The 20756-nt window shown below is 50.3% G+C and overlaps 1 protein-coding gene across 1 annotated transcript; it reads left to right on the forward strand.

Annotated features, from left to right (window-relative positions):
- Window positions 1-2254: 2254 nt before the first annotated feature.
- Window positions 2255-3275, forward strand: LOC116598469 (heterogeneous nuclear ribonucleoprotein A1-like). The gene has a single exon (XM_032357296.1). The coding sequence runs from the start codon at window positions 2297-2299 to the stop codon at window positions 3257-3259; it is 963 nt and encodes a 320-aa protein (XP_032213187.1). The 5' UTR covers window positions 2255-2296; the 3' UTR covers window positions 3260-3275.
- Window positions 3276-20756: the final 17481 nt, after the last annotated feature.

A 20756-nucleotide genomic window follows, 5' to 3' on the forward strand; every position in this document is an offset into this window, starting at 1 on the left:
TTTGTATTTCCCTGATGCTGAGCAATGCTGAGCATTTTTTCATGAGTCTGTTGGCCATTTGGGTGGCTTCCTTGGAGAAAGGTCTGTTCTTGACTCCTGCCCATTTGTTGATTGGATTATTTGGTCTTCCATGTAGAGTTCGATAAGTTCTTTATAGATGTTTGACAATAGCCCTTTATCTGATAGGGCATTTGCAAATATCTTCTCCCATTCTGCTGGTTACCTTTTGGTTTTGTCAACTGTTTCCTTTGCTGCAAAAAAGCTTTTTATCTTGATGAAGTCCCAATAGTTCATTTTTGGCATTGTTTCCCTTGTCTTTAGAGACATGTCTAGCAAGAAGTTGCTGTGGCCGAGGTCAAAGAGGTTGCTGCCCGTGTTCTCCTCTAGGATTTTAATGGGTTCCTGTCTCACATTTATGGGTTTATTTTTGTGTGTGGTGTAAGAAAATGGTCGTGGTTCATTCTTCTGCATGTGGCTGTCCAATTTCCCAACACCATTTGTTGAAGAGACTATCTTTTTTGCATTGGACATTCTTTCCTGCTTTGTCAAAGATTAGTTGACCATAGAGTTGAAGGTGCGTTTTGGGGCTCTCTATTCTGTTCCAGTGATCTATGTGTCTGTTTTTGTGCCAGTACCATACTGTCTTCGTGATTACAGCTTCGTAACAGAGTTTGAAGTCCAGAATTGTGATGCCACCAGCATCACTGTTTTCTTCTTCAACATTCCTTTGGCTATTCAGGGTCTTTTCTGGTTCCATACAGATTTTAGGATTGTTTGTTCCAGGTCTGGGAAAAAAGTAGATGGTGTTTTGACAGGGATTGCATTGACTGTGTAGGGATGGTATTTTAATAGGGATTGCTCTAGGTAGCATTGGCATTTTGACAATGTTTGTTCCTCCAATCCACGAGCTTAGAACGTATTTCCATTTCTTTGTGTCTTCCTCCATTTCTGTCATGAGCATGCTGTAACTTTCTGAGGACAGATCCTTGGCCTCTTTGGTTGGGTTTATTCCTCGGTATCTGATGGTTTGGGCGCTATTGTAAATGCGATCGACTCCTTAAGTTCTCTTTCTTCCGGCTCATTATTGGCGTATAGACACGCAACTGATTTCTGGGCATTGATTTTATATCCTGCCACTTTGCTGAATTCCTGTATGAGTCCTAACAATTTTGGGGTGGAGTCTTTTGGGTTTTCCACCTAGAGTACCATGTCCTCGGCAAAAACTGAGAGTTTGACTTCTTCTTTGCCGATTCGGATGCCTTTCATTTCTTTTGGTTGTCTGCTCGCCGAGGCTAGGACTCGTAGTACTATGCTGAACAGCAGTGGTGATAATGGACAGCCCTGCCGTGATCCTGGGCTTAGGGGGAAGGCTCTCAGCTTTTCCCCATTGAGAATGATATTTGCTGGGAGCTTTTCATATATGGCTTTGATGATACTGAGGTATGTACCCTCTATCCCTACATTGTGGAGAGTTTTAATCAATAAAGGATGATGTACTTAGTCAAATGCTTTATCTGTATCTTTGAGAAGGATTGAATGGTTCTTGTCCTTTTATTTATGTAGTGTATTACACTGATTGATTTGTGGATGTTGAACCTTGCAGCCTGGATATAAATCCCACTTGATCAGGGTGAGTAATTCTTTTAATGTACTGTTGGTTCCTATTGGCTAGTTTCTTGGTGGGTATTTTTGCATCCCTGTTCATCAGGGATATTTGTAACTCTCCTTTTTAATGAGGTCTTTGTCTGGTTTGGGGATCAAGGTGATGCTGGCCTTAGAGAAAGAGTTTGGGAGTTTCCCTTCCATTTCTATTTTCTGAAACAGCTGCAGAAGAATAAGTATTAATTCTTCTTTACATGTTCGGTAGAATTCCCCTGGGAAGCCATCAGGTACTGGACTCTTGTTTGTTGGGAGATTTTTTTTTTTTAAGATTTTATTTATTTGACAGAGTGATCACAAGTAGGCAGAGAGGCAGGCAGAGAGAGAGAGGAGAGGAAGCAGGCTCCCTGCTCAGCAGAGAGCCCAATGTGGGACTCAATCCCGGGACCCTGAGATCATGACCTGAGCCAAAGGCAGTTGCTTAACCAGCTGAGTCACCCAGGCATCCCTCTTTCTCAAAATTCTTTAAGCTGTTTTAGCTTTCCTGTCTTTGTAAGTTTGAGAATCAGCTTATTCATATCTATAAGAAGTCTTGCTGTATTTTGGTTGGGACTCAGTTAATTCATGTATCCTGTAAAGAGAACTGATGTCGCGCCGCCGAGTAAGCATCGTTAAAGTCTCCCCTCCCACCGCCGTCATGTCTAAGTCAGAGTCTCCCAAAGAGCCTGAACAGCTGCGGAAGCTCTTCATCGGAGGTCTGAGCTTTGAAACAACCGATGAGAGTCTGAGGAGCCATTTTGAGCAATGGGGAACACTTACGGACTGTGTGGTAATGAGAGATCCGAACACCAAGCGCTCCAGAGGCTTTGGGTTTGTCACCTATGCCACTGTGGAGGAGGTGGATGCAGCCATGAATGCAAGGCCACACAAGGGGGATGGAAGAGTTGTGGAACCAAAGAGGGCTGTCTCAAGAGAAGATTCTCAAAGACCTGGTGCCCACTTAACTGTGAAAAAGAATTTTGTTGGTGGCATTAAAGAAGACACTGAAGAACATCATCTAAGAGATTACTTCGAACAGTATGGGAAAATCGAAGTGATTGAGATCATGACTGACCGAGGCAGTGGCGAAAAGAGGGGTTTTGCTTTTGTAACATTTGATGACCATGATTCTGTAGACAAGATTGTCATTCAAAAATACCATACTGTGAATGGCCACAACTGTGAAGTAAGGAAAGCGCTCTCCAAGCAAGAGATGGCTACTGCTTCATCCAGCCAAAGAGGTCGAAGTGGTTCTGGAAGCTTTGGTGGTGGTCGTGGAGGTGGTTTTGGTGGGAATGACAACTTTGGTTGCGGAGGAAACTTCAGTGGTCGAGGTGGCTTTGGTGGCCGTCGAGGTGGTGGTGGATATGGTGGCAGTGGGGATGGCTATAACGGATTTGGTAATGATGGAAGCAACTTTGGAGGTGGTGGAAGCGATAATGATTTTGGCAATTACAGCAATCAATCCTCAAATTTTGGACCCATGAAAGGAGGCAATTTTGGAGGCAGAAGCTCTGGCCCTTATGGTGGTGGAGGCCGATACTTCGCCAAACCACAAAACCAAGGTGGCTATCGTGGTTCCAGCAGCAGCAGCAGCTATGACAGTGGCAGAAGGTTTTAATTACTGCCAGGAAACAAAGCTTAGCAGGAGAGGAGAGCCAGAGAAGTGACAGGGAAGCTACAGGTTACAACAGATTTGTGAACTCAGCCAAGCACAGTGGTGGCAGGGCCTAGCTGCTACAAAGAAGACATGTTTTAGACAATACTCATGTGTATGGGCAAAAAAACTCGAGGACTGTATTTGTGACTAATTGTATAACAGGTTATTTTAGTTTCTGTTCTGTGGAAAGTGTAAAGCATTCCAACAAAGGGTTTTAATGTAGATTTTTTTTTTTGCACCCGTGCTGTTGATTGCTAAATGTAATAGTCTGATCATGACGCTGAATAAATGTGTCTTTAAAAAAAAAAAAAAAAAAAGAGAACTGACGTCTTTACTATGTCAAATCTCTCAATCCCTGAACATGGTATGTCTCCCCATTCATTTAAGTCTTTTAACGTGTCTTCCCTCAAAATGCTGTAGTTTTCAACATAGAGATCCAGTCCATGTTTTTTGAAGATGTATACCCAAGTATTTGATCTATTTTGGAGCATTGTAGATAATGTTTTTAAAATTTCTTTTTTCTAAATACAGTTTTTCTGCTGCAATCTTGCATCCCAAGACCTCACCAAACATATGTATTAGTTATATAGGTTCTTCTCATAGATTCTTTGGGATTTCCCAATCATGTCATCTGTGACTACAAACAGTTTTTTTTTTCTTTGTTTTTCATGTGGGTACATTTGTTAATGTTTCATTAGACTGGCTAGGATTCCTGGTAGATGTTGAATGAGACCCATAAGAGTAGACTTCTCTGTCTTATTCCTGGTTTCAGAGGATACTTCCAGTGCTTCACCATCACATATGATGTCACCTGCTCTGTATTTCTGTAGATGCCCCTTACTAGTTGACAAAGTGCCCCTCTATTCCCATTTTGCTGAAAGTTTTTTTTTTTTTTTATCATGAATTGGCGTTGGGGGTGTCAAATGCTTTCTATATCAACTGATAGGATGTGTGATCTTTTTTCTTTAGATCATTAACATGATGCATTTTATAATGATACATTTTAAACTGATGAACCAACCTTGCATTTTCAGGATAAATGCCACTTGGTTGTGATGCATTATTCTTTTTATATATTACAGCACTTGAATTCACTGTATTCTGAGAGAAGACTGTCATCTGGCTCGTCGGGTGTCGGTCTGTAGTTTGCCCTGTATTCTCTTCCTCCCTCCTTCTGCGCCTTCCGCCCGTCCCTCCCGCCGTCTTTCCTTCCTTCTCTTGCTCTCTGTCCCTCCTCCCTCTGCATGCTTCCCTTTTTCTTTCTGTTTGTTTTCTTAGGTGAGGGTACCAGGGTAATGCTGTACTCAGAAGTTGGGATATAGTCCCTCCTGTTCTATTTTTCTGGAATAGACTGTGTATAGTTGGTTTACTTTCTTCTTTAAATGTCTGGTAGAATTTGCCATTGAAATCATCTGCGCCTGGAGATTTTTCAGTAGGGGTAACTACAGGTTCAATTTTTTAAAAATTGTTATAGGGCTCTGAATTGTGCTTTACAGTAAATATGTATTTTGGTCTTCATCCAGGTTCCTGACTCAGCTCACAAAACCCTCGGAATTCCTAAGAGCAAAGGGCACGTCTTTTGTTAGCATGGTCGGTCTCTGTCCTCAGTTCCCGAACTCCCCTCACAGCCACGAAGGTGAAGTGGGTGTCCTGTTCCGCGAAACCAGCCCCTCCCCACCACATCTGGGTCATGTCCATGAGGGGACCTTGGGAAGGCCCTAAGGGTGGGGGCTGGCTGCCGGGCAGACCGACTGTGATTAGAGGGTCGGAGTCTCCGGAGAACTCGAGAGGAGGGGTGCTCAGAGGGCCTCCCGGTCGGTGAACCACACGCCGGGCCCCTGCGCCCCAAGCTCCGTGAGGCACAAGGGACCAGGGACCCTTGCCGACCTCCCCCTGCATCTCTGGGTCTGGCGGTTCACTCCGTTCCTCGAGCATCCTGCGGACGAAGCCCGTCATCGACTCGGTCAGCGGGTCTCCCCGTGCTGTGAGCCGCTCGCGCAAATGAATGGACCCGGAGGAGGGGGTTGTGGGGACCCCCGATTGTCAGCGGGTCGGCAGCAGCGCGGGACACAGCCGGACTGTGGTCTCAGCGGGGGCTGCCTCAGAGGCCGGGGTCCTTCATGGAGCTCTCCTCAAGCAGGTACAGTCAGAATTGATTTCATTTGGTGGGCCACATGGTCGATGCCTGTGAGAATTGGGTGAATATTTAAGATTTTATTTGAAAAATAAAGATTTAAATCTTAAATAAAATTTAAGATTTTATTGAGTGAAGATTTAAGATTTTATTTCTTCGTTTGTCAGACAAAGATCACAAGCAGGCAGAGAGGCAGGCAGAGAGAGAGGGGGAAGCAGGCTTCCCGCTGAGCAGGGAGCCCGATGCGGGGCTCGATCCCAGGACCCCGGGATCATGACCTGAGGTGAAGGTAGAGGCTTCACCCACTGAGAAGATGTGGAGACACACACACACACGCACACACACGTGCGCGGTAAGGACTGTTCTAGTTTCTCTTGCCTCTCGAGGGTGATCGCAAGTGTGTGGCTTTGAAGAATTGTCCCGTGTCATTGGCGTGGTCCGACTTACGCGTGTCGAGTCTGTGGCTCCTTCCGCCTTCCACGTGTCCCGCACTGGAATGATTTCCTTTCTTTCCTAATATTGCCACATGATGTCTCCTTTCTTTTTTTCTTTCTGTCTTGCTAGCCGTTTCTCAATGTGCTGAGAAAAAGCGACATACACAGTGTACCGTTTCTCCATGGTTCACAGCCTGCAGAACAGGATTCTGCTTTCATCGGGATGCAAACCTAGTGACTGAAGACCCGTGTGAGGTTAATGGACACTGAAGTCTGGCTGGCGGTTGCCTTCACGGTAAGACCGGGATTGGATTAGGTGTTCCAAGGGCTCCCATCAGGTTTTCCAAGGCAGGGGTCAGTCCTGGGTGCTTGTGATTTGGAAACCATTGTGTCTATGTACAAAAGACTCAATAATAAGACACGTGGATATGTCCGCATTCCGTATGTGTACGGAAATACCAAAATCTTAGGACTGTTCCGCCGAGCCACAGCACTGCCGGTGACTTACTCTCCTTCTATGTGTGTGTTTCCTGAAAGTTTATTCTAGAACGTGTATTATTCTCATTATCTTAAAAGATGTGTTTTGGTTACAGGAGTGTCCGGTCCCAGCAGACATTGTCTTTCCATTTCCCTAGCGCTTCTGCCTCTGACAGCAGAACCCTGGTGTCATCACTCAGGCCCAGGCAACAGCTGAGCCATTTCAGAAAAGCCCCGCATCCCACCACACGTGTGGACCGAAAGGCTGTGGGGAATATAGTGTTACTGTGTTTCCAGGATCAGATGAACTTGGGGGTGTGTCCATGTGTCCCCCGACTCCTGGAGCTGCAGCCTGGGGTCTGCTGGGGGCCGGGTACACTGGCGAGTGCACCAGCTCTGACCCGGAGCCTCCTGGCCCGTGGCCGGAGGGGAGCTGTTGAGTACTGCAGGCCCGGCGCTGGGCTTGGCGGACACAGACTTCAGGTCGGGGCCCCAGCCCCTGAGCCCACATAGCCTCCACTGTGGCTTCCATGACTGTGGCGGGGGACTGCACCGTCTCATCTCCAGATCACAACCTCTGTACCCGCCTGCAATGTCTATCTTCCCTCACTCAGGAGAAAACAGCAGAGTTCCCACGCTGACCCTTGTGGGCGCATGTGCACACGCACACACCCCAGGCAAATGTCTACACTGCACTGTCTGACAGGGGCACAACCCTCATGGGGCTTACGTGTTAGTTCTAGCGGACCACAGCTGGTCTAGGCGGAAGGGTATGGACAGGGCTCCCTTGACACTGTAAGAGAGCGGGCTGTTGTTGCTGGCTTGCTTCTCTGCATTTTCACTCATTGGACAATGAACTTCTATTCTCCAGGACACAAAAGTCCTGATGACTGCGTGCAACTGTGTCAAGAGAGGGCTACGCTGACGCGGCTGGGAGCATGGTGCATGCTTTAGTTCTGTTTCTACAGCCTTTAGTTCTGTTTCTACAGCCGCCCGGTGAGGATGCCCCTGGGCGTGGGACGTGGCTGATGGACTTCTTTGTGTTCCTGCCGGTGTCCTCCGGTTTCCTACAGCTTCTCCACCTGCTCCTGGAATGGTCTGTAGATCACCCCGGTTACCGCCAGTTTGTCAAGTGTTGTCCCTGAGCGGTAGTGTCTTGGGACATTTGGGGTTTCCTTGTGGACACGTTTCTCTCCATTTTTAAAAGATTTTATTTATTCATTTATTTGTCAGAGAGAGAGAGTACACACAAGCAGGCAGAGCAGCAGGCAGACACAACGAGGGAAGCGGGCTCCCCGCCAAGCAAGGAGCCTGACGCGGGACTCGATTCCAGGACCCTGGGATCATGACCTGAGCTGAAGGCAGCGGCTTAACCCACTGAGCCACCCAGGCATCCCTCTCACAATTTTTAAATAAATAAATTTAAACATAGCCAAAAACGTCCCTTCATGTTTGTCCGCATCAGCATCAAGGCAGTGATCTAAACCACCGCCTCCCCGGAAGCCATCAGAACGCAGAGCCCAGCTCCCTGGGCCCCTGGGGAGGGACAGCACTGCCCCCACACCGCTGTCCATCAGCATGGCTGCCGCTGGTGGGATCATGGAGCGACAGGGACTCTCACTGGCACTGGGGGCGCGACCTCCTGCAGCCACTCTGGGTTCGGTTGGGTGGATTCTTCCAGAATGACACATCCTCTTCCTGAGGGACCCCGTTGCCAAACTCTGAGCCACTTGCCGGCTGCAGCGGAAGACTTATGTCCACCAAAACCCACAATGGACATGGAGAACAGCTTATTCCCAACTGCCGAGACCTGGAGCCACCAAAGGCTATTTTCAGTCCATGCGGGAAACAAGTGGTGACCCATGTGGACAGCAGAAGGCTATTCAAGGGTAAAAGGGATGAACTCTGAAGCGCAGGGGGGCAGGGGGGATCTGAGAAGAGCAGACCCAGCAGGGGGGCGGGGGGACAGGGCTGAGCAGGCGCCAGGGATGTTCAGGGCAGTGAGACGCTTTGGTATCATACTGTCCTTGTGGACATGGGACACTGCGCCTCTGTCAAAACCTAAAGAGCTTCAGTGGATGCAAATTAGAGAAAAGGAAGGAAGCCAGGACGTCGGGGACCCCAGGGACCGTGGCCGACGGTGCCAGGCTCTGCGGCATCACACCTGCGTGAGGCCACCCCAGCTACGGGGCTGGAGTCTGCATGGCTCCAGGCAAAGCACAAGCACACGAGCCCTGGGCTCTCGGAGACGCAGGCGCTTCCCGCAGGGGTCTGACCAGCTGTGCCGCTGCCGCACGTACCCTCTGGGGTGAGGGACCGAGTTAGCGGCCGGCGGAGGCTGGGGACTTGGGGTGTCCCTGTGGCGCAGGGGCGACAGGGAGTCGGAGGGAGAGCGGCCCAGGAGATGACGGCTGGGAGCTGGAGGCACCGGCTTAAGGCGGACCCCGAGGGTCACACAGGGACACGGTTCGATCCGAGCACGTGCACGGTCAGCACAGGCACACGCACAACCCTCCGCAAGGCACGGCGGAAAGTCTACACATGACCTTTGACTGCCCAGAAACGTCAGTGCTGGCGGCCCCCTGTCGCCGCAGCCCCCTGCCCCGGGCGCCCGCCGAGCGCAGGAAGGCCCCAGGGGCGTGTCCGCGCGCGCCGCGGAGACGAGGTTCTGGGCAGATGATGAGGAAGGGCCGGAGCGACCGCGCGGAGGGGAGCGCACGGGGAGCCGCGCACCGGGAGCCCCTCCAGCCCCACCGCCGCACCAGCCCCGCCGCGCGGGCGCCTCCCAGAGCCCGGGGGCTCACGGAGCGCAGGGGGTTCTCCCAGAGCTGGCACCGCGCGCCCTCCAGCCGCCCCCGCACCGTTCCCGCCGCGGGCTCGGCACCCCCGCCGCTGCCCTTCCCCGGGGCCCGCAGGAGCTGCCACCCTGGGAGGACGCCGGGAAGGGGCCCCTGTGCCCTGTGGGCGGGAGCGCGCGCCGGATCTACCGCTGAACCCGGCGGCCCGGTCGCTCCTCGGAAAATAAACAACGGAGCTACCCTGTGGCCCGGCCAGGCCAGTCCGCTGCTGGGTGTGGAAGCGAGGATCTGAGCGGCCCTGCACTTGCTGCGTCGCCCGAGGGCCCGTCCCCAACGCGCGGATAAAGAAGACCGGGCTAGGCCTCTGCCGGAGACGACTAGTCAGGAAAAGGAACGAAGTCCTGTCACTGTGACCACACGGATGGACCCTGGGGGCATAAAGCCCAGGGAAAGGAGTCACATAGAGAAGAACAAACACTGGGTGAGTTCAGCGCCTGTGGGAGCTACAAATAAACCAAAACAAACCAACCGAGTGAAAACCAAACGGACTCTTGAACACAGAGAACATCCATCCTGGTGCCCAGGGGCGACGTCATGAGGGACCGGGCAGAATAGGGGACACAAACTTCCAGTCGTAAAGTCAGGACCTCCCAGGGTTGGGGTGGGCAGCGCAGGACAGACCGCGACACTTCCCTGGGGGCGCGGAGACGTGCGCGGAGGCGTGCACGGAGCTGTCGAACCTGTGATCCTCCTGAATCTAAGCAAGACCGAGGCAGGAGGACACAGAGAAAAAGAATCCACACCAGTGGGCAGCGCCTCACTCCCCCAAGAAGGAAACGAGAGGCCTCAGAGGGAAGCAGGCCCATTTCAGGCCGCAGGCAGCTCTGGTTCTGATTGTTTTCTGATTGTAAAACCAACCCTATGGGAACAGAAATCGGATGGGCTCAGGTGCAGACAGCAGTCAAGGACAGTCCTTGACGCCCCCGGCGTGTCCTCCCTGGCACCCGAGACTGGGGATCGAGCCGCTGACGGGGAATGAAGGTGGGCCCTGAGAGCCTACGCAAGGGGCCAGAGATTTCCCAGAAGGAGGTGAAGCCGTCCGGGGGAAGCAGCGCAGCGCAGTGAGTTCCGGCCTTCGGGAGCAGGGCAGCAGCCCTAGGAAAGGCCGTCTCCCGCAGAGGCAAGCAGGGCGGGCTGAGCCAGAGCGTCTGCACACGCGTGTGACCATCACACCGCGGGCTGGAGAGGCGCCAGGGGCTCTGGGGGCCCTCCGGGCTTCTGCACACACTCACGGACCCTGCAGAGGGAGCGGCAGCAGACACGAATGCTGACCGGCTGGAAACCACAAAAGTGTTCCTTCTTTCTTTGGCAGAGAGAGCGAGCAAAGGCGGGGAAGGCTCACAGGGAGAAGCAGACTCCCCACGGAGCAGGGAGCCCCAAGTAGGGTTCCATCCTGGGACTCCAGGACCGTGACCTGCGCTGAAGGCAGATGTTTCACTGACAGAGCCCCCCAGGGACTCCAAATCCTGCTGTCCAGTTGTGGAATCATGAGAACGGGGTTCAGAGCCCTTGGCTGAGAATCGGCCCGTGGCTCCAAGTCCTTTCAGCTTCCACAAGGCAAGAAGAAAGAGGGCGGCGGACACGGTGTGACAGGAGACAGTCACCCCAACAGCCTCGGTCCTAGGCAACGCACGCTGAGGCTCAGGAATCGGGGTGAGAGTCCGTGAGTGACGTTTTCCTGCCTGTGTCCTGTTTAGGGAAAGTCACACGCCCCAGATGGGGTCACCTGGGCTGGGTCACGTCAGTACCCTGAGGCTCAGTTGCCCGTTGGCCTCTTCCAAGCTCCCCGAGAAGTGTAGTCTCCACTGGTCAGCCCCACGGAGGTCATCCCTCCCACGGCCGCTCTCCATCCCCAGAGGAAGATGAGCTGGTTCCCCCAATAAGTCCCTTTTGTCCCCAAATGAAGGTGACCTCATTCCAAATCCTCTCTTTTCTGTGTATGACGACTGTGTCCTGCCGCTACACACCTTCCCCTCCCCTCGCCCTTTGTAGCGCTCCTCCATCCGGGAGACGGAAGGCCGCCCCGTTAGGAATGGTGACAGCGGACCCCATTGTTAGGGTCTGTCCTGGTGCCCTGGAGGGGCCTGTTGAGCCCCTCTGGCTTCATGCCAAGTTGACCTTCTCTGCTGGTCTCCCTGGGCCCCCAGCCACTGGCCCTGACCCCGTGATGGGCTTTCCCTTCTCTGGCCGACAGCGAATGCCAGCTGTGCCCGGGGCTCAGCTCTGGGTCCACTCCCCACAGGCGTAAATAAGCGCCAGCTTGCGATCTGTCTCCACTTCGCCAGTAGCTAAATCCCTGGGCATCTCGTGAGCATCCCCGAATCCCTACAGTAAGTCTGTCCCAGCTCCAGCTGGCTCTGCTTGGCCCTCCTGTTCGGGAGGCCATGTCCTTAGCTACTCCAGCGGACACCCTGGAGTGTCCCTTCCTCTCATCCTGAAAGCCAACCCCTCGACACCGTCACTCATCTGTACCTCCAAAATACCCCTAGACACCCTGGGCCAGATCACCATGACCTTTACTTCCAGGGGTTGCCCCTGATCTCGGACAGAACCCAAGTTGTGCACCAAAGCTCGAGAGCGGGTCTGCAAACTTGCAGGCCTGACTGACCCATTTCTACCCTTGCTGGACCCTGGGGGACATTAAGGGGAGGGCCTCGCATGGAATGGAAGGACTCCGGTGGGGGGTGGGGGGCTCCTGGGAGATGAGGTGGGGTTCCAGAAGAACAGGGTGCTCCCAGAGGGCTGATGGAGGTTCAGGGAGGTACCTTCAGGGAGATGTCAAGACACTCTTAGAGGGAAGAGGAGCTCCTGGAGAACAAGCAGGCTCTGGGCGGGAGGTAGGATGCTCCCCGTTGATGAGAGGGGTCCAAGGAAACAGGGAGATTTGAGGGGATGGTGGGCGGCTCCAAGCGGATGAGCTATGTCTCAGAAGGCTGTGAAGGCAACAAGGGGAAGCCTGTGGAAGGTGCCACAGGATCCGACCCAACCAGGCCCCAAACAGGGTGCCACATTTGGCTCTGCCTCCATCCCTTCCTCTTTCCCATCCTAAGTGGGATGAGGTCCCCTCCCTGACCTTCATCACAGCAATGCTGCACCTGCAGTTGGAGTGGTTTACCTGTACCCTGAACACTCAGGCAGGGGCAGCTCAGAGCAGATCTGAGTTTGGCTGGAACCATAGATCAGTGTGATGTATCCTATGCATCGGTGTCATGATGCCTCCAGTAAACCCTGTGTCCCGAACAACAAATGTATTCCCCTTTCTGTCTCCTTCCCAAGAGGGTGGGGTAAGGGCCCACGTCAACCCAGGTACCTGGTGGATACTCTGAGTCACGCATCAAATCAATAACTCCCGAAGGCACAGGCAAGGTGAGTTGCATCTGCTTCTCAGAAATGTGTATTTCTGGGCCTCCCAAGGACTTTCAGTATAATCCCAAGTACGGGTTGCATTTTCTAATCTTGAAAAGAGGAAGGTGGCCCCATGTCCTGAGATGGTGAACAGAGGCTCAGATCAATGGCCTGCTGTGAGTTAGAGTGAGCACAGGATTAAGACAAAATACACACACCTATTAAACTGCTACCAAGACAGTGATGAACTATGATGGTGAGACCCAGAAGAAAGTTCAGCCCAAGAGATAATCTGCTAATTCAGAAGACGACAGCCAGGAGGCTGACCAGAACTTTCTACAGAGTCCCACGGACGTGAGAAGAGAACCAACTTCAGAAACTGTGCTGAGGAAGATGGGCCCCAGTCAGTTCTCCAGGCTGTTGGCTGCATCCTGGAAGAGACACAGCAGATCAAACAAGCAGAAAGGGAACTGGCCCTGGTATGATGGAAGCTTGGCCTCAAGTGACCCAAACTCACTGTCAGGGTTAAGTCACCTGGTAATTCTGGAACTCCTAGTCTAGCGGTCTGCCCCAGCAAAAGGCAGTATCCAGTTCATCATCCAATCATCTGATTCTCTATGATTAACAGAAAATATGCAATACTCAATCAAAAGTACTTTGGCATACCAGTAAACTTAAGGTGAGATGACAAAGAACAGGTGATAGAAATGACCCAACAGAAACACACCTCAGTATCATCAAAGCCATATATGAAAAGCTCCCAGCAAATACCATTCTCAATGGGGAAAAGCTGAGAGCCTTCCCCCTAAGCCCAGGATCACGGCAGGGCTGTCCATTATCACCACTGCTGTTCAGCATAGTACTACGAGTCCTAGCCTCGGCGAGCAGACAACCAAAAGAAATGAAAGGCATCCGAATCGGCAAAGAAGAAGTCAAACTCTCAGTTTTTGCCGAGGACATGGTACTCTAGGTGGAAAACCCAAAAGACTCCACCCCAAAATTGTTAGGACTCATACAGGAATTCAGCAAAGTGGCAGGATATAAAATCAATGCCCAGAAATCAGTTGCGTGTCTATACGCCAATAATGAGCCGGAAGAAAGAGAACTTAAGGAGTCGATCGCATTTACAATAGCGCCCAAACCATCAGATACCGAGGAATAAACCCAACCAAAGAGGCCAAGGATCTGTCCTCAGAAAGTTACAGCATGCTCATGACAGAAACGGAGGAAGACACAAAGAAATGGAAATATGTTCTAAGCTCGTGGATTGGAGGAACAAACATTGTCAAAATGCCTATGCTACCTAGAGCAATCCCTATTAAAATACCATCCCTACACAGTCAATGCAATCCCTGTCAAAACACCATCTACTTTTTTCCCAGACCTGGAACAAACAATCCTAAAATCTGTATGGAACCAGAAAAGACCCTGAATAGCCAAAGGAATGTTGAAGAAGAAAACAGTGATGCTGGTGGCATCACAATTCTGGACTTCAAACTCTGTTACGAAGCTGTAATCACGAAGACAGTATGGTACTGGCACAAAAACAGACACATAGATCACTGGAACAGAATAGAGAGCCCCAAAATGCACCTTCAACTCTATGGTCAACTAATCTTTGACAAAGCAGGAAAGAATGTCCAATGCAAAAAAGATAGTCTCTTCAACAAATGGTGTTGGGAAATTGGACAGCCACATGCAGAAGAATGAACCACGACCATTTTCTTACACCACACACAAAAATAAACCCATAAATGTGAGACAGGAACCCATTAAAATCCTAGAGGAGAACACGGGCAGCAACCTCTTTGACCTCGGCCACAGCAACTTCTTGCTAGACATGTCTCTAAAGACAAGGGAAACAATGCCAAAAATGAACTATTGGGACTTCATCAAGATAAAAAGCTTTTTTGCAGCAAAGGAAACAGTTGACAAAACCAAAAGGTAACCAGCAGAATGGGAGAAGATATTTGCAAATGCCCTATCAGATAAAGGGCTATTGTCAAACATCTATAAAGAACTTATCGAACTCTACATGGAAGACCAAATAATCCAATCAACAAATGGGCAGGAGTCAAGAACAGACCTTTCTCCAAGGAAGCCACCCAAATGGCCAACAGACTCATGAAAAAATGCTCAGCATTGCTCAGCATCAGGGAAATACAAACCACAGTGAGATACTGCCTCACACCAGTCAGAACCGCTAAAATTAACAAGTCAGGAAACAACAAATGTTGGTGAGGATGCAAAGAAAGGGGAACTCTCTTATGCAAGCTGGTGCAGCCACTCTGGAAAACATATGGAGGTTCTGCAAAAAGTTAAAAATAAGGCTACCTGAGGACCCAGCAATTGCACGTAGGGGGATTTACCCCAAAGATACAAATGGAATGATCTGAAGGGGCCCCGCACCCCAATGTTTATGGCAGCAATGTCCACAACAACCGAGCCATGGAAACAGCCCAGATGTCCATCCACAGATGAATGGCTAGAGATGTGGTTCATATACACAATGGAATATTACTTAGCCAGCCTCCCAAAAAATGTGAAATCTTTATTTGCAGTGACATGGATGGAACTGGAGGATAGTAAGTTAAGTGAAATAAGTCAACCAGAGAAAGACAATTATCACATGATCTCACTGATATGTGGAATTTAAGATGCAAACCAGAGGATCACAGGGGAAGAACGGAAAAAAATAAAACAAGACAAAACCAGAGAGGGAGAAAGTATAAGAGACTCTTAATCATAGGAAGCAAACGGAGGGTTGCTGGAGGGGTAACTGGGTGATGGACATTAAGGAGGGCATGTGATATCATGGGCAATGGGTATTATATAAGACTGATGAATGCCAGGCCTTTAGCTCTGAAAGAAATAATACCTTATACCTTAATTAATGGAATTTAAGTTAAAAATGGTACAAAAGAGAAATAACCTAACAGAGATGCAGATAATGCCATTATCAGATAAGGACTTTAAAATAACTATACTTAGTATACTTCATTAAGTATCCCGTCAAACGATAAAAAATAACTAATTTGGTTAGGTGGGAGATTTGGAAACACTAATGGAAATTCCAATACAAGAAAAATAGCATGATTAAACTTAAGGACTCAATGGAGGAGACTGACAACAGACTCAATGCAGATAAAGAAAGGTGGTGAACTAGAAGGCTGGTCAAAGGAAATTACTGAGCCTGAAATGGAGAGTCAAAAGGATATAAAGTCTAGTGAAGAATGTAAGAGACATGTGAGGAGAGAGGAAAGGTAGAGCATGTATTTAGCTGGATTCTTAAAGGAGATCAGAAAGAGAGGGGGTGGGGTGCCTGGGGGGCTCAGTTGGTCAAGCATCTGCCTTCAGCTCAGGTCATGATCCCAGAGTCCTGGGATCGAGGCTTGCGTCAGGCTTTCTGCTCAGTGGGGTGTCTGCTTCTCCCTCTCCCTCTGCCCCCAACTCATGTTCTCTCTCTTGCTCATTCACTCTCTCTCAAATAACAAATAAAATCTTAAGAAATAAAAAGAGAAGGGGCATCCAAAATATCTGAAGAAAGAAGAGCTGAGAATGTCCCCAAACTGATGAAAGGTATCAAGCTACATATCCTAGAAGTACTTTGTGCCTCGAGAAGGGTAAGTCAGGGTGAGGCACAGCGAGGCGCAGCCCAGTGAATGTGAGACTGAAGATAGAGAGGAACTCTGGCGGCACCCGCAAAGACATGCCTCCTTCAGAGCGTGACAGGAAGGCTGACAGGAAGTAGAAAAGCCGGAAGACGACAGAGTCCCGTTTTCAGAGTACTGACAGAAATGACTGCCAACCTACAATTCTATACCCAGTAATGAATATCCTTCAAAAGTAGAGGGCACACCAAGAAATTTTCAGAAAAGCAAAAACTGCGGTATTTATCACCAGTAAACTTTCATGTCAAGCAACACAGTAGAAGGTGTTCTTCAGGCAGGAAAAAAAAAAAAGAGCAACCCCCGATGGAAGTAGAAAGATGTCAAGACTGAAGAGCAACAAAATTCTAAATGAATACTGACTCCATAACTTAATAATAACTTATTTACTTATTATTTACTATTAATTATCATTAGTCACAAATAAAGACAAAATGCTCTAAGGTCCTAGGATTGTCCAGGGAGTGGCTCAAGTATAAGCTTATGTTAAGCTTTAATAAGTCAAAGACACATGTATAATCGTAGAGTAACTACTAAAATAATACTAAAACAATGCAAAACTACCAAAGCGGAGAAAATGGTAAAATAAAAACCCAGAAGACGGCAAAAGAAAAAAGAAGAGAAAAACAGAAACATAGAATAGGCAGAAAAAACAAAACGCCCAAAATATATCAGTGATTAAATTAAATGTAAATTTTCAGTCTAAATTTTCCAATGAAAAGCACGATCATCAGACTAGGAAAAAAAATCCCCAGAAGTCAACTACATTAAATAAAAGAGAACACCTTAAATAAAAGAATCTAGAAGGGTTAAAAGTCAGGGAATGGAAAAAAAACAGCGTGTAAGCCCTACCCCAAAGAAGGCTGGCATGGCTGTGTCTTCAGAAACACACCTCACAACCAGCGTCCCGAGAGATGACTTCCCTGATCCGTCTCAGCTGCTGACTCAGGCCACAAACGGGCAGAGCCATGGCGGGCTGCTGTGGCCACCTGCTCGGTCCAGGGGAGTCCCCGGGGGCCAGACAAAGCTCCTGGCCAGGTTTGCCAACGCTGCTGCTGAACAAGCTCGGGTAACGGATGACGAGAGAAGCCAACAACTCCAGCCACGAAGGTTCGGGAGAGACGGAGCCACTTATTTCGGTTGCCGGCAACCAGGGGAGGTGGCGGGCTCAGGCCTCAACATCCTACCTCTCTGCTGGCAAGACAGACCCCGAGGGTTTTACAGGGAAAGGGTCGGGGGTACGTGCAAGAGAGCAGGCACGGAGCACGTGATCCCGGGGTGGGGGCGGCTGGTTCGCATTCAGCGTGCGGTACTGGTTGAGGAGGGGACGTGGGGCGGGTGTCTTCTAGGCATTCCGCTGCTCAGGGCTTTTCCGGCCTGGCAGCTGGAAGCTGCCATCCTTGAAGGGCAGCTCATCAGCGCTTCAGGCAAGCGTGGCAAGAATCAGGAAGATGGGTTTCGGTTGGGGCACGAGCTGAGTGCTCGGCCTGTTTCTGTTGTCACTGCAGCAGTCGGTGAGCCAGCGGCCTCGCTGGCACAAGGAGCAGCATCTCAGAGGGGACACAGTCCATTTGTTGGGATGCTAAGATGATTTAAGATATGGGCTCTTGACAGTCTAGAAATAGAAAAGCACAAACCTAGCAGAACTAAAGAGACACAAACACAATCGGGGTAGAGAGTCAATATTCCTCTCTCACAACAGTTCACAAGACAAAGGAATCCCCCAAAGGTGTAGATTTTTTTTTAAAGATTTCATTTATTTATTTGACAGAGAGAGACTGCAAGGAGGCAGAGAGGCAGGCAGAGAGAGAGGAGGAAGCAGGTTCCCGGCTGAGCAGAGAGCCCGATGTGGGGCTCGATCCCAGGACCCTGCGATCATGACCTGAGCCGAAGGCAGAGGTTCAAGATGTAGATTTTAACCAAAGATTCACAAATGTGATATCATGACTGACATTCGTATGACAAAAACCATCACAGAAAGAAACAGAAAAATCTGAATGTTTCTAGAAGTACTAAGGAAATAGAATGTATGATGTAAAAACTTCTTAAGAAGAAAACAAAGAATTTGCTAATGGGTTTTAACAAACATTTAAGGAATAGCTAGCACCAATATTACATGAATGCTTAGAAAAGACAGAAAACGCGGCAACATTTCCCAGCCCGCGTTAAGAGGCCTCCACAGCCTCGATACCCGAACAACCGTCCCCGACATATACTCAGGAGAAACGCTCACGTACACTCGGTGAAGGACATGTGGGTTCATAGCATGGCTACACACAATAGCCAAAACCCAGTCTTTCGGAAACACTCAGCTGTACATCGGGAAGGTGTGTGCCCGCCGTAGAAACACAGCAGGGACACCAACTAGACACGCCTGCTCACAATGAAACGGGTGGCTGTCACTCACTCGCACAGCTGTTCAGCAAAGAAGATACCGTGCAGTACACTTCCATTTCTATAAAGCTTAAAAACAGGCAAAAATGAGCCTGTGGAAGCAGAGATCGGAGCGTTATTCTAGACCCCTGAGCCCTTCCTCCCTACCACATGCGTGCAAGCATCCCCGGTACAGAGTGGCCCCCCACGTCCCTGAGGTAACGGACGGAGGCTGTTGGCGCCCTCCTGTGAGCAGGCTGCTGCTTCCAGTGTCGCTTCGGGTCTGACCCGGGGTCTTCGAGGAATGGCAAATCTTTGCAGCGTCTACATGCAGGAGGGAAAAAGATGTCATCCCTGCGACAGGACCACCGTGCCAGTGCGGGACACGACTCCCGAAGCCACACTGTCCCCTTGACTGGCTGCTTCCTCGCTGCATGACTGAAACCATCAACTTAAAGCCAAATCCTCTCACTTGTGGCAAGGAGCCCGAGCCTGAAGAGGGTGGGTACGCCCAACTTCCCCTACACCTGCCCCATCACGAACTTTGTCCTGCCCAAGGATAGAACCGAGTCCACAGATCAGAGGGAGCTCCACACTCCAGAGCGCAGGTCTCCGGTGTAATCACAGTCAGTGACACAAGCGCAGGCACACGAGCAGAGCAGCCTCGCCCTCCGACGGTCCTCCTCCATCCTAAATGGGTTGTAGCTCACTTGAGGGGAGGTTGGGGGAAAACCCAGTGTGCTTTTATGTTTACAACGTGCATTTTTCTCTATGTGCCTCACATTTCAATAAACAAGATATTTTTTAAAGGAATATATTTACAGAAGTAGAGTAGGAACAGGGACGCCACCCAAAGATACTCCTGGGCAACATCTCACAAACCCATCCTGGGGCTTCTCTCTTCGGCCCCTCTGTTCCTGTTTCCTGAGACCCTCTGTGTTGAGACGCTGCAACAGGCATTGAGGACAAGGCAAAACAGACCCAGAGGCGCGCATTTCAGAAGACATTATCGTTCAGTGGGGACAAGCATATGGGGCAGGTGGAAAGGGCTCCAGAGGACAGACTGCACTCTGGAGATGTGCAAGAGTGCTCCCCTCGGGGAGGGGCGAGGGGAAACTGGGGGAGTCCTACATACCACAAATCCCAAATCCCACATCAGCTGAGCTGAGTTTAAAAATAAAGATAAAGACGTAAGTTCCCGTGAATCCCCTGCGGCCTGCCTCGTGGCCCACATTCTGTGTGGGAGGGGGTACAGCCACATGTATGGTGGTGGTCTCCACGCCCGGCTTCACAGGGGTCGACAACACATCCCCCAAGCTCCTCACTGGTTCTCACGAAGGGGACCAAACAGTCTTAGGGCCAAAGATTTGTTTCAAGTAGTTCTCTTTATCAATTACAAGAATTTCAGGAAACAAATCTAAGGGGTTATGGCATAGAAAGATATAAAACGAAAGTAGACCATTTCAGCAGCTTTCCGAAAAACGTAACTGTTGTGGTAGTCCAGGGAGCCAGTGCCTGAGTCAGCCCAGTGGAGCCCTTCCGGTGTCCGGTGATGAATTCTAAGCCTCACACCAGATTCCCACTCAAAGTGCCTTGTTTTGTGTGGCATGAATTTGCGTCATCAGTCTTTGGAGCCATGTGTGTCAGCGTCTACCTGCACCGCATCTGGGTTCCTCACTGCTCAGAGGGGGGACTTGGGTGGCGCTGGTGTCCGGACGAAAATGACGGTGCCGTTCACCACGGGGAAGGCCACCCCAGGTCAGCTGGTTCCAGGCCCTGCGCGCCACCATCTCCTGTAAAGGTCACCAGAGGAGCGGCTCTCTGTGGTCTCATTACCGGCTCTGGGATGCAGTTCCTTTGTTTGCAAACTTGATCTGCCAAAATGTCAATTCTGAGAACTGGGGACCAGCCCATCACTTTCTCCTTGATAAGCACCCAAAATGAAGTCACAGCATTTGGGGACTCCAGCGCATAAGCGTTGTCCGTGCAAGCGCACCTGCATTGTGTGCTCGGACACCGCACTCACTCCGGGCCCCGCCCCGACGGTGCTCCACTAGGATTTCCCCTTAGACAAGGGCAAGAGACGGCAGGACTGGACGCGCGGGGCAGCAGGCGGCTCTAACGGACGCGGGTTTCTCCCTCCTCTGAACAACCCGCTGCGTCCCGCCC

The sequence above is a fragment of the Mustela erminea genome, chromosome 9 (genome assembly GCF_009829155.1).
Source record: "Mustela erminea isolate mMusErm1 chromosome 9, mMusErm1.Pri, whole genome shotgun sequence".
Classification (NCBI taxonomy): Eukaryota; Metazoa; Chordata; class Mammalia; order Carnivora; family Mustelidae; genus Mustela; species Mustela erminea.

Bases quoted from the DNA above. Each gene is read 5' to 3' on its own strand.
- LOC116598469 (XM_032357296.1), top strand. From the start codon at position 2,297: ATGTCTAAGTCAGAGTCTCCCAAAGAGCCTGAACAGCTGCGGAAGCTC.